This window comes from Rhinatrema bivittatum, chromosome 1 (assembly GCF_901001135.1).
Source record: "Rhinatrema bivittatum chromosome 1, aRhiBiv1.1, whole genome shotgun sequence".
Classification (NCBI taxonomy): domain Eukaryota; kingdom Metazoa; phylum Chordata; class Amphibia; order Gymnophiona; family Rhinatrematidae; genus Rhinatrema; species Rhinatrema bivittatum.
Window position 1 is genome coordinate 195,752,843 of NC_042615.1, and position 14,877 is coordinate 195,767,719.

The window sequence follows — 14,877 nt, forward strand, 5'->3', positions numbered from 1 at the left end:
GTGCAGACTGTCTAAAGCCTTGCCTTCTCTTGCTTACAAATATCTCTGGTGGTTCATATGGACCATCCCACCTCGACTTCAAACCCCAACTAACTTGTGGGCTTGAAATGTAACAAAACAAGTATCCTTTATTAAGCCCTTTTCCTTCAAGCCCTACTGCTTCATCCACCTAAACAAGGGCAAGCTCCAATTTAAGGCTTACCCATGCCCCATCCTTGCCAAAACTTATCCCATAGATAAGAAGTCTTCTGGAGGAAGGACTGATCCCCATTCACTACTGCCCTACTGCACCATCATGGAGAATGCCTTTCTGTGCCCCCAGACTGCTTATTTGCACATTCTGGGGCACAGACGTGCATGGGGTTGGCCAGCACCATTTTCCAAGAAGGCACGTAGAGCAAGACTACCAAGAATTTTTAGAAGCGGGGGGGCAGGACTTCAAATAGACCAGATGACCCCTTTAATGCCATGTGCATGACTCACCACTGCCCTAGGCTGCAACAATGATAATTATATTTCATTAAGGTGTAGTTACATTTTCTGCGAAAACGGGCCTGCAAAACCTTATTTTCTCATGCCCATTTTCACATATTCACTCATTGAATTGCATTGCATTTTATTTCTTTAATGTGGGATTTAAATAAACATTCAATTGTAGCACACAACACACAGAAAGGACATGGAACAGCTGCCCTATGAGGAAAGACTAAAAAATTAGGGCTGTTCAGCTTGGAAAAGAGATGACTGAGGAGGGATATGATAGAAGGTAACAAAATCATGAAAGGACTTGAACAAGTTAATGTAAATTGGTTATTTATTCTCTCAGATAACAGAAGGACCAGGGGGAACTCCATGAAGTTAGCAAGTAGCTCATTTAAAACAAATCAAAGAAAATATTTTTTCACTTATCGTATGGTTAAGCTTTGGAATTCATTGCCAGAGGATGTGGTTACAGCAGTTAGGGGAGGATTTTCAGAGCCCTGCTCGCGTAAATCCGCCCAAAACCGGGCGGATTTACGCGAGCAGGGCCCTGCGCGCCGGGAAGCCTATTTTACATAGGCCTCCCGGCGCGCGCAGAGCCCCGGGACTCGCGTAAGTCCCGGGGTTCTCCGAGGGGGGCGTGTCGGGGGCGGGCCCGGTCGTCGCGGCGTTTCGGGGGCGTGTCGGCAGCGTTTTGGGGGCGGGTACGGGGGTGTGGCTACGGCCCGGGGCGGTCCGGGGGCGTGGCTGCGCCCTCCGTACCCGCCCCCAGGTCACGGCCCGGCGTGCAGGAGGCCCGCTGGCGCGCGGGGATTTACGCCTCCCGGAGGGAGGCGTAAATCCCCCGACAGAGGTAAGGGGGGGGTTTAGACAGGGCCGGGCGGGTGGGTTAGGTAGGGGAAGGGAGGGGAAGGTGAGGGGAGGGCAAAGGAAAGTTCCCTCCGAGGCCGCTCCAATTTCGGAGCGGCCTTGGAGGGAACGGGGGTAGGCTGCGCGGCTCGGCACGCGCCGGCTATACGTAATTGATAGCCTTGCGCGCGCCGATCCAGGATTTTAGCAGATACGCGCGGCTCCGCGCGTATCTACTAAAATCCAGCGTACTTTTGTTTGCGCCTGGAGCGCAAACAAAAGTAGGCTATTCGCGCGCCTTTTAAAATCCGCCCCTTAGTGTAAATGGATTTAAAAAAGGTTTGGATAAGTTCCTAGAGAATAAATCCATAAACTTCTATGATGATAATTAATAAGCAATAGTAGTTTGTGATCTATCTAATGTGTGGGGGTATTTGCCAGGTTCTTATGGCCTGGATTGGCCACTGTTGGAAACAGGATACTGGGCTTGATGGACCCTTGGTCTGACCCAGTATCTTATATCTTATGTAAAATTTTACTATTGCAAAGGAAAATAGCCCCAAACTGTTTATTTTTAGCACCTTTGCATGTTTCTAGGCATTTGAGGTTGTTGTTTTTTTAACAGAGAAAACTTTTTTCTGCTTAGTACATGAGCCTCCTTAAAATGGACAATTTTCAAAGCCATTTCCCTGGTTAAACAGTGCTTTACCTACAGAAATGGGCTTTTACAAAGCTGCCTGCATAATATGTGAGTAAAGTACATGCACAGGACTCATTTGCATGTACATCTACCCAAAAGTTAAGTGCTGATGTTGTCTTGTTATTAATTATCTGTTCTGTTTCTTTTTACATTTGGTTCCAATTTCTATGTAAAGCTTGGCTAGCTATAATTTGTTTTAATGTAAACCGATGAGATGTTCCCAACGTTCATCGGTATATAAATCTTCTAAAATGAATCTTCTAAAATAAATAAATAAATAAATAAGTGTTCCTATGGGCGGAATGGGGGACAGGGTTTGGAATTGCATGCATACTTTTGAATTTGCAAAAGTACATGCGTATTTTGCCCTGTGAAAAAATCTGCAAATGAATTAGCAGGTTGTAATTGTGTGCAGGGAGTTTTGGTGAGATAAAGTTCAAGAGGGAAAGTACATGTATACTTTCCCTTTGAAAAGTGGCATGAAATCTGTGGGAGCACAGTACCAGCCTTTACACCAAAATGGGAAGTTACAACCTTAATCCTTTTATGTCTTTATGGCCAATCCCTCCCCTTCTACTCCGTCAACCCCCCATCATCCTCTGTCTACTAGCTGTGGTTCACTAATGAACTACATGTATATCTGCCTTTCCTCCCACTTAAATTGTAAGCCCCAATCTCCTAACTACAAGATAAGCCTAGATTACTTATGTTTGTCATTTACATTACATTATATTTTTGATTTGTATGACCACCCCTCCCCCTAAAATGACCCAGGGTAGCTCACAACATAGCAAAATAACATAATCAAGCAAATACATCAGAAACACAATAGCTAATTTACTTTTTCTGCACAGCTATTAAACTGCTGCTTACACTGTTTTTAGAGTAAACTGTACATTTTGAATATTTGAACAAGCTCAGTAATTAGAAATATGAATTTCTACCACCTATCCTATTGAATACAAAGAAAATCTATCATTTCCATGGCCAAGAAACACTTAGTTAAAATAGTAGTTACCGGGAGCTGTTTGTATCATTCTGTGAAAGCAGCCATGAAAAATACTTTATGCTTTATTCTTATACTCAAGCTATTCTTTGGGCATTCACAGTGTTGATTTACCTGTTTATTCTATTTTATCTCACAGCAATTGGAAGGACCCTCATTCCTCGGTATTTTAGCACTGTCTTTGAAGGAGGTGTAACAGATCTGTATTACATTCTCAAGCACTCCAAAGAGTCATACCACAACTCATCCATCACCGTGGACTGTGATCAATGCACCATGGTCACGCAGCATGGGAAACCCATGTTTACCAAGGTAATAAGAAAGACTCAGTATAGATTTTTTTTTCTGTTAAAGGCTTCATCCAATACTTTTTTTTTTCCTTATGAAAGATGAGATTGATTTTTTTAAACCTCAGATACATTCACTACAGTTAGTAATTTTTATTTGTTGTGTCATTGAGAGAGCTCTGAAGTCCTGTATGATAAAAGGCATCATATAAATGGGAATCCATATAATTCTACCATATCCTTAAAAAGTATCATGAAGATAGAAATGGGCATACAGATCCCCAAATCTCTTAATTACAGATGCAGTATTTATTACTCTGCTTGGTAATCTTTGGATATCTTACCCAATATGTGGCTACTCTCTACTGTCCTGTCTTTTTTTAGAAGTGACAGATGCACCCTTGCTGCCCAGAAATAGTTCCTTTGAAAGCACTGAAACTTCCTGCTGTTTAACCATTGCTGTACCTCTGGCTGGCCATCAGAACTCTATATTCAAGAAAACCCAATGAGTACTATGGTACCTATGATAAAATATAATAAAATAATGAATTCTATCTGATACACTATAAATGAGTCTGCTAACTTTTTCAGGTGCACCCGTCTGCCACAGTATCAGAAAGCTACAGTGGTCCATTGTTTACAGTAGAGCAGGAGGGAAGGGTTACAACGGCCGTTATAGCTGGTGAAGCAATTATTAGGAAGGTTAATAGTTGGGTGGCTGGTGGGCATGAGGATCGCTTGGTGCAAGCCTGGGGCAAAGGTGACAGACCTCACTCATCAGATAGATAAGTGCTGGGGAGGAGCCGGCTGTCTTGGTATATGTGGGTGCCAATGTGGGTGCCAATGAGAAAGGAAAATGCAGGAGGGAGGTTCTGGAAGCCAAATTTAGAGTTTTAGGTAGAAAGCTGAAATCCAGAACCTCCAGGGTAGCATTCTCTGAAATGCTCCCTGTTCCACATGCAGGACCCCAGACGTAGGCAGAGCTCCAAATTCTCAGTGCATAGATGAGACAATGGTGCAAGGAAAGGGTTTTAGATTTGTTATGAACTGGGCTTCATTTTGGGAAAGGGGGGCCTTTTCCAAAAGGATGGGCTCCACCTTAACCAGAGTGAAACCAGTCTGCTGACACTAACCTTTAAAAAGGAGATAGCACAGCTTTTAAACTAGATGATGGGGGAAAGCCAATAATCACTCAGAAGTGTATGGTTCGGAATGATGTATCTTTGAAGGATACTAACAGAACAGGGAAAATCGGGCATTCTAGTAGAGAGGTTGCAATAAATGCCAAAAGGGACAAGGTGCCTTTCGGTAAAGTCAGAAAGATTACCAATTACCCCTGTCAGCTGATGAGCAGGTTGTTAATAGAAACAAGAAACATTCTTTGAAATGTCTGTATACAATGCTATAAGTCAAAAAAATATGATGGGAAAGTTAGAGTGTATAGCATTGAATACAGAGGTAGATATAATTGGCATCTCAGAGACCTGGAGGAAGGAGGATAACCAATGGACATTAAGATACCAGGGTACAGATTATATCAAAATGAGAGGATGGATCAAACTGGTGGAGGGGTGACACTATATGTTAAAGAGAGCATTGAATCAAGCAGGATAAAAGTTCTACAAGAAACAAAATGCAATGTTGAATCTTTGTGGATAGAAATTCCAGATGAAAAAAGGAATAAAATAGTAAAGGGGGTGTATTGACGGCCACCTGTCAGAATGAACTAACAGACAATGAAATGCTAAAAGAAATTAGGCAAGCTAACAAAATCGGCAGCACAGTAATAAAGGTGATTTCAGTTACCCCAGTACTGACTGGATGAATGTTACATCAGGACGTTCTAGAAAGGTAAAGTTCCTAGATGAAATAAATGACTGCTTCATGGAGAAGCTGGTACAAGAACCAACAAGAGGGGAAACTATTTTAGACCTAGTCCTTAGTGGAACACAAGATTCAGTGTGAGAGGTAACAGTGTTGCAGCCACTTGGCAAAAGTGATCACAACATTATCAAATTTGACTTAATAACTGGAGGGAGTGTAAAAAAGTAATCTACTATGACAACATTTAACTTTCAAAAAGGTGACTATGATAAAATGAGGAAAATGGTTAAAAAAAAAAATGAAAGGAACGACTGCAAAGGTTAACAGTTTAGATTAGGCATAGAAGTGTTTAAAAATACCATTTTGAAAGCCCCGAACAGATATATTCCATGCAATAGAAAAAGTGGAAGGAAGGCTAAACAACTACTGGCATGGTGGAAAGGTGAGATAAGAGAGGCTATAATATCTAAAAGAACATCTTTCAAGAAAGGGAAAAGGGATCCAAAGGAAGAAAACAGGAAACAGCATAAGCACTGGCAAGTCAGATGCAAAGCATTGATAAGGAAGGTAAAGAGAGAATTTGAAAAGAAGCTTGCCATGGAAGCAAAAACTCATAATAACAACTTTTTCAGGTACATTTGAGGTAAAAAGGCTGAGAGGGAGTGAGTTGGAGCATTGGAACATTAGATGAACAAGGGTTAAAAGGAGCATTTAGGGATGACAAAGCAATAGCAGAGAAACTAAATGAATTCTTTGCTTCAGTATTCACTGAGGAAGATGTAAGAGGTATACCCATGCCAGAAATGATATTCAAAGGTGATGATTCAGAGAAAAAAAAATCTTAGTGAACCTGGAAGATGTAGTAGCGCAAATTGACAAACTAAAGAGTAGCAAATCACCTGGACCAGATGGTATACATCCCAGAGTGCTGAAAAACAAGGAAATGAAATTGTGGACCTGCTATTGGAAATTTGTAAACTATCAAAAACATAATTTATGATTCCTGAAGTCTGGAGGGTTGCCAATATAATGCCAGTTTTTAAAAAGGGATCAAGGAATGATCCAGAAAATTACAGACCAGTGAGTCTGATGTCTATGCCACGCAAAATGGTAGAAACTATCATAAAGAACTAAATTGCTGAACATATAACATAAGCAAACAACTAATGACCCTTTGATCGGCACCCAATTTTTATTTGAGATGGGGATCAATTCTCTCTTAGCAATGTTATCTTAAATCCCCGCCACTCTAATCAACTCTCATTAACGGCGCAATCATTATATGACCTTCATAATAGGCATCATTGTGAGGCAACAAGAGAAGGTTAAAAAACACGCAGAAAGCCATGATGGTGGAAAATTGAAATATTGCCCTTGAGGAAGGACGACAACGTCCGAAACATCGTACAGTGTCGGGCACGGACACAGTAAGGCAATGTGGAGATTGGACACATTGCTATAGACCATCGGATGTGAAGAATCTTGGGCTGCAATATTAAGAAAAGCATGAATTCCAAGCTAAGTAACAATATGATTTACCATTGATAATCTGGGAAAAGTTAAACGTTTGTTGGAAAAATTTTAAATACACAGAGCACTTTACTTTCAAGCACAAAATAATGAAAAAATGAAATATGGACTGACCAATGATTAAAAATAAGGCAGAGTGAAAAATGGTACGTGTTGCCTCACAATGATGCCTATTATGAAGGTCATATAATGATTGTGCCGTTAATGAGAGTTGATTAGAGTGGCGGGGATTTAAGATAACATTGCATATAACATAAGAACATCAGAAATGGCATACTGGGTCAGACCACGGATCTGTCAAGCCAATCAAAGTCACAAGTACCTGGTAAATACCCAAACATTAGATAAATCACAAGCTACTATTGCTTATTAATTACCATAATAGCAGTTTATGGATTTAACCTCTAGGATCTTATCTAAACCTTTTTTAAACTCAGTAACACTAACTGCTGAAACCACATCCTCTGGCAATAAATTCTAGAGTTTAGCTATGCGCTGAGTGAAAAAGAATTTTCTATGATTTGTTTTAAATTAGCTAAATTAATCTGAATTTCCCTCCTGCCAATCTTCAACCACTTGATACATGATTAACCTAATTTATAGGAATTCTGCTAGTTAAAATTGTATATATTGTATATTGTATAAGTTATTATTTATTCAATTCAATGTTGTCCAAGTTCCATATTTTCCCTGTTCTCTGTAAGACATTCGTGTTAAGTCATTTCTAAGTTCTATGTAAACCGAAGTGATTGGTAACATTGTTACCAGAACTTCGGTATATAAAAAAATGTTAATTAAATAAATAAATAAATAAATAAATACTTGCTAACTTCATGGAGTGCCCCCTGATCCTTCTATTATCTGAGAGAGTAAATATTGGGGTAATTGAAATCTACTATACAGAAAACAGTTAATAGTTGACGTGCAACGAACCACACTTGTCTCACAGAAAGACGTCGCAAAAACCAAAAGTTTTTTTTAATTTTTGTGTGCATAGAATTTATCTAAGTTTGTGGACCATCATACCACCCTCGGTTGAGTCAGGCAGTAAGCCACGCTTTCAACCACAACGGGTCACATTTAATCATCGGTCCCATAAAGTCTTTTGAATACTTCAATTCACTATTTTATTAAATTACTCTTTTTTTATCTTTTTTTGCCCATTTATGATAAAAGTTTTGACGATATTGGGATAAATGTATTTGAAGCGGAATTTCCTTACTTGTGTGGAGCGCCGCCGCGCTTCCAAACCCTTATGTTCAGTACTGCCGTGCTTTGTAGGCGAAGATTTCCGATGAACATAAAGGTTTGGAAGCGCGGCAGCGCTCCGCACAAGTAAGGAAATTCCGCTTCAAATACATTTATCCCAATATCGTCAAAACTTTTATCATAAATGGGCAAAAAAAGATAAAAAAAAAGAGCAATTTAATAAAATAGTGAATTGAAGTATTCAAAAGACTTTATGGGACCGATGATTAAATGTGACCCGTTGTGGTTGAAAGCGTGGCTTACTGCCTGACTCAACCGAGGGTGGTATGATGGTCCACAAACTTAGATAAATTCTATGCACACAAAAATTAAAAAAAACTTTTGGTTTTTGCGACGTCTTTCTGTGAGGTAATTGAAATCTCTCATTTTTACTGCACTACCAGTTTGGTTAGGTTCCCTAATTTCTCTTAGCATTTCACTGTCTGTCCTACCTTTTTGGCCAGGTGGACGGTAGTATACTCCTATGACTATTCTCTTCTCCAACACACAAGGGCTTTCTACCCATAGAGATTCAATTGTACATTTAGTCTCATGCAGGATCTTTATCCTGTTCGACATAAAGCGCCATCCTGCCATCAAGATGCTTCTCTCTGTCATTGTGATATGTACCCCGGTATAGCACTATCCCATTGGTTATGCTCTTTCCACCATGTCTCTGAGATACCAATTAAGTCTATGTCATCATTCACTGCTATACACTCTAATTCTCCCATCTTACCTCTTAGACTTCTGGCATTAGCATACAAAAATTTCAAAGTGTTTGTTTGTATTAACATTCTGCTTTTCAGTTGTCAAGGATAAATTGGAATCTTTTAACTCAGGTGAGTTTTTAATTACAGGCACTTGGACTACTTTTATTGTTAGTAGAACCTCTCTGTTGGGATGCCCTAACTCTAGTTTATTTATTTTTATTTATTTGCATGATTTTCTATACCGACATTTGTTTAGTAACATCACATCGGTTCACAATTAACATGAAGGATAGCAACAGTGTTTTACAATTGAAACTAAGAAGACAAATATGAAACTGGTAGTGTTGGTAGTGCTTTATTAGTATCCTTTGTAGATACCTCCCTCCGAACCATATGCTGCTGAGTGACTGTCGGCTTTCCCTTTTGTTCTAGTTTAAAAGCTACTCTATCTCCTTTTTAAAGGTTAGTGCCAGCAGCTGGCACTAACCTGGTTAAGGTGGAGCCCTTCCCTTTGGAAGGGCTCCACCTCTCTCCCTTCCCTCTCCCTTCCCTTCCCTCTCCCTTCCCCCTCCCTTCCCTTCCCTCTCCCTTCCCTCTTCCTTCCACCATCGTCTCATCCATGCATTGAGACTCCGGAACTCTGCCTGCCTCTGGGGACCTGCATGTGGAACAGGGAGCATTTCTGAGAATGCTACTCGGAGGTTCTGGATTTCATCTTTCTTCCTAAAACTCTAAATTTGGTTTCCAGAAACTCCCTCCTGCCTTTTCCTATGTCATTGGTAGCCACATATACCAAGACAGCTGGCTCCTCCCCAGAATTAGAATGGCTAGCAGTGAATGATGACATAGACTAAATTGGCATCTCAGAAACATGGTGGAAGGAGGATAACGAATGGGACAATGCTATACCAGGTTACAAATTACATCGCAATGACGCAATGACAAAAAGGAGCATCTGGGAGGTGGGGTGGCCATTTTGTCCAAGATGGCATAGAGTCCAACAGGATAAAGATCCTGCATGAGACTAAATGCACAATCAAACCTTTATGGGTAGAAATCCCGTGTGTGTTTGGGAAAAGTATATGATGAGACAGTGAAATACTAAGAGAAATTAGGAAGATAACCATATTGGTAGTGCAGTAATAATGAGAGATTTCAATTACCCCAATACTGTCTGGGTAAATGTAACATGAGGACATGCTAGAGAGATAAAGTTCCTGGATGGAATAAATGACAGTTTTATGGAGCAATAGGTTCTGGAATCGATGAGAGAGGGAGCAATTTTAGATCTAATTTTTAGTGGAGCACAGGATTTGGTGAGAGAGGTAATGGTGGGGGGGCCGCTTGACAATAGTGATCATAATATGATCAAATTTGAATTAATGACAGGAAGGGGAACAGTAAGTAAATCTGTGGCTCTAGCGCTAAACTTTCAAAAGGGAAACTTTGATAAAATGAGAAAAATAGTGTGCAAGAGGCATAGACATTGTTAAAAAATACCATCCTGGAAGCACAGTCCAAATTAATTCCACATATTAAGAAAGGTGAAAGGAAGGCAAAACGATTACTGACATGGTTAAAAGGTGAGATGAAAGAGGCTATTTTAGCCAAAAGATCTTTATTCAAAAATTGGAAGAAGGCTCCAACAGAAGAAAATAGGATAAAGCATAAGCACAGGCAAGTTAAATGTAAGACAATGATAAGACTGAATAAGAGAGAATTTGAAAAGAAGTTAGTCGTAGAGGCAAAAACTAACAGTAAGAACTATTTTAAATATTTCCAAAGCAGAAAGCCTGTGAGGGAGTCAGTTGGACCGTTAGATGATCAAGGGGGTAAAGGGGCACTTAGAGAAGATAAAGCCATCGCAGAAAGATTAAACAATTTCTATGCTTCGGTATTTACTGAAGAGGATGTTGGGGAGATACCAGTTCCAGAGAAGATTTTCATGGGTAATGATTCAGATGGACTGAACCAAATCACGGTGAACCTAGAAGATTTGGTAGGCCTGATTGACAAACTGGAGTAGTAAATCACCTGGACCACATGGTATACACCCCACGGTTCTGAAGGAACTAAAAAATGAAATTTCAGATGTAGTAGTTAAAATTTGTAACCTATCATTAAAATCATCCATTGTACCTGAAGACTGGAGGGTAGCTAATATAACCCCAATATTTAAAAAATGACTCCAGGGGTAAGCTGGGAAACTACAGACCAGTTAGACTGACTTCAGTGCCAGGAAAAAATAGTGGAAAGTGTTCTAAAGATAAAAATCACAGAACATATAGAAAGACATGGTTTAATGGAACAAAGGCAACATGGCTTTACTCAAGGCAAGTCTTGCCTCACAAATTTGCTTCACTTTTTCGAAAGGGTTAATAAACATGTAGATATAGGTGAACTGGTGGATGTAGTGTATTTGGATTTTCAGAAGGCATTTTACAAACTTCCTCATGAGAGGCTTCTAAGCAAAGCAAAGTAAAAAGTCATGGGATAGGTGGCAATGTCCTTTCATAGATTACAAACTGGTTAAAAGACAGGAAATAGAGATCAGGATTAAATGGACAATTTTCTCAGTGGAAAAATGTATACAGTGGAGTGCTTCAAGGATCTTTACTAGGGCCTGTGCTATTCAATATATTATAAATGATCTGGAAAGTAATACGATGAGTGAGATAATCAAATTTGCAGATGATACAAAATTATTCAGAGTGGTTAAAATCATAAGCGGATTGTTATAAATTGCAGGAGGACCTTGTGAGACTGGAAAATTGGGCATCCAAATGGCAGATGAAATTTAATGTGGATAAGTGCAAAGTGATGCATATAGGGAAAAATAACCCATGCTATAGTTACACGATGATAGGTTCCATATTATGAGCTACTGCCCAGGAAAGAGATCTAGCCATCATAGTGGATAATACTTTGAAATCATCAGCTCAGTGTGCTGTGGCTGACCAAAAAGCAAACCGAATGTTAGGAATTATTAGAAAGGGAATGGTGAATAAAACAGAGGATGTCATAATGCCTCTGTATCGCTCCATGGTGAGACCACACCTTGAATACTGTGTACAACTCTGGTCGTTGCATCTCAAGAAATATATAGTTACAATGGAGAAGATACAGAGAAGGGTGACCAAAATGATAAAGGGGATAGCCCTATGAGGAAAGACTAAAGAGGTTAGGGCTGTTCAGCTTGGAGAAGAGACGGCTGTAGGGAGATATGATAGAGGTCTTTAAAATTATGAGAGGTCTAGAACGGGTAAATGTGAATCAATTATTTACTCTTTTCGATAATAGAAGGACTAGGGGGCACTCCATGAAGTTAGCACAATTAAACTCTGGAATTAGTTGCCAGGAGATGTGATTAGTGCAATTAGTGTAGTGTAGCTGGGTTTGAAAAGGTTTGGATAAGTTCTTGGAGGAGAAGTCCATTGCCTGCAATTAATCAAGTTGACTTAGAGAATAGCCACTGCTATTACTAGCAACAGGAGCATGGGAAATACTTATTTTTTAAGTACTTGCTTGATGGACCCTTGGTCTGACCCAGGATGACAATTTCTTATGTTCTTATGTTTTCTGCCTGACTTTCTGAGTAAATAACATACCCCAGTAGTTTAGCTCTCCCCAATACTTTTAAGTATTAAAAATATCTCCAAGCAGTACTTACTAGGGATGTGCATTCATCTAGGACGAATTAGGGAATTTCAACAAAATTTCATAATTCGTCCTGGTTCATGGAGCCCGAAACTCGAACGAGTTGTTCCCGAAATTTCAGGAAAAATGTGTTTTCGGGTTTAGTGCGCACTAATGCACAAACATAAAAATGTTAGCAAGCACTAATGGGTGTTAGTGCGCACTAATGGGGAGTTAGTGAGCACTAACCCCGTTAGTGCGCACTAACCCCGTTAGAGTGCACTAATCCGAAATTTGTATCCCCCCGAATTTAGAAGACCCGAACTGCGGGAAATACAAAATTTCCCCATGGCGGGCCAAAAACAAAGCCCAAACCAAAAGGTTCAGTCTTCGCACATCTCTAGTACTTACTGATTCTTTCCAGCTACCAGCAATAGGGATGTGAATCGTTTTTGAACGATTAAAATTATCGTCAGATAATTTTAAACTTGTCCAAAATCATTAGAGTGCACGATACAATACAAATGCCCCTGATTTATCCTCAGGGGCATTTGTATTGTATCATTAAATAGGGCATGGGAATTATTTGGGGGAGGGTGGGAAAACTGGCACACCAAAACAACCCCTAAACCCACCCCGACCCTTTAAAACCAATTCCTTACCCTCCCCCACCCTCTCGAACCTCCCCAAAATGTTAAGTTACCTGGTGGTCCAGTGGGGGGGGGTCCTGGCGCGATCTCCCGCTCTCGGGACATCGGCACCATTTTGGCTGCCACTAATTAAAATGGCGCCAATGGCCCGATAAAAAAAAAAACCCACCCGACCCTTTAAATCGACCCCCCACCCTCCCGACCCTCCCGATCCAATTCACATCGCTAGGGAGGCCCGACCCTTTAAATCGACCCCCCACCCTCCTGATCCAATTCACATCGCCAGGGAGGCCCGCGCCGCTAAAAAAACCCAAAAACCACCCGACCCTTTAAATCAACCCCCCTCCTGACCCCCTCACGACCCCCCAAAACCTATTAAAATTACCTGGTGGTCCAGGGGGGCCTCGGGGGGCCTCGGGGAGAGATCCAGGGGGGGCCTCGGGGAAAGGAGAGATCCAGGGGGGCCACGGGGAGAGATTTCGCGGCATCAGCTGTTCTAAAAAAAAAAAAATGGTGCCGATGCCCCTTTGCCCTTACCATGTGACAGGGTATCCTGTCACATGGTAGGAGCACTGGATGGCCGGCGCCATCTTTAAAGATGGCACTGGCCACTTTACTCATCAGCCCCTATTATTATAATAATAGGGGCCGGCCAATGGCATGGATACCCTGTCACATGGTAAGGGCAAAGGGGCATCGGCGCCATTTTTTTTTTTTTTTTTAGAACAGCTGATGCCGCAAAATATCTCCCTGAGGCCCCCCTGGATCTCTCCTCTCCCCAAGACCCCCCCTGGATCTCTCCCCGAGGCCCCCCTGGACCACCAGGTAATCTTAAAAGGTTTGTGGGGGTCGGGAGGGGGGGTCGATTTAAAGAGTCGGGTGTTTTTTTTGTTTTTTTTAGCGGCGCGGGCCTCCCTATTGTGAATTGGAATCATTTCCGATTCCAATTTACATATCTTAACGATCAGATTCCCCCCCTCCCCCAGCCGAATCTGATCGTTAAGACGATCTGGCACACGATTCACATCTCTAACCAGCAAGGTGATCCTCTCCTCTCATTGCTCCTACTGAATTGTGGGTTTCTGAACTCTTCCTTTGCAATATATCTTATGCTTCTAAGATAAATTAGTACAAAACAATTCCTTTGGAGATTTACACTACAGTTAGTTGTCCTGAATGATTCACTGCTGTTCTGATTAACAAATGTTTGTACCTAATCAAAATCAATCACAAAATCTTAACACTTCAGTTAGTCATTCTGAGTGACTCACTGCTGTTCTTATTAATAAATGTTAGTACCTAATCAAATCAATCACACTACTTTAACACCTTTCCAAGGTGAGTAACTGAACTTTCTTTCAACCTTTTTACTTAGGCATAGAATGTTCCTAGTAACAGAAATCCCAAAGGAACAATCTCCCACAGTAGCTCACAAGATATTACTTTTATAAAATTTTTAATTATTTATCAAAAATCTTAAAAAGAAAGAAGAGTAAATTACCTAATATTCCTCTTTACAATTTTTTGTAATTATTACCCCTCTATACAAAATGAATACAATATAGTGTAACCCCTCAATACAAAATGAATACAAAATTGGTTAACCCCTTAAGAAATACACATATCATCATATTCCACACATCCATTCATACCAAACATCCATTTATACACACACATACCTCATCCCTAATTCTTCACATCCCAAAATACAAATACATAACATTACCCACGACTCAAAAACAATGTTGTAAAAGTGATAACTTGTGAGCTACTGTGGGAGACTGTTCCTTTGGGATTTCTATTACTGTATATTTTGACAGTCTTTATATGGTTTCTGGTTTTTTTGTGGTTTATAGAATGTTTCTAGCCTATTTCTTTCCTCTTGCTACTTCTGTTTCTTCCCTGACTTTCTGACTACATATTTAACATGAAACACAGAAACGTCTGTTTGTTC

The 14,877-nt window shown here is 40.5% G+C and overlaps 1 protein-coding gene across 6 annotated transcripts in view; it reads left to right on the top strand.

The window, feature by feature from the left end:
• The window catches only part of LDB2 (LIM domain binding 2), a 711,173-nt gene that overhangs the window by 489,399 nt on the left and 206,897 nt on the right, over positions 1-14,877 (top strand). For all 6 annotated transcript variants that reach the window (XM_029590544.1, XM_029590552.1, XM_029590570.1 and 3 more), the window contains one exon: positions 3,175-3,347. In XM_029590544.1, coding sequence (XP_029446404.1) covers positions 3,175-3,347 — 173 coding nt within the window. The remainder of the gene's footprint in view (positions 1-3,174; positions 3,348-14,877) is intronic.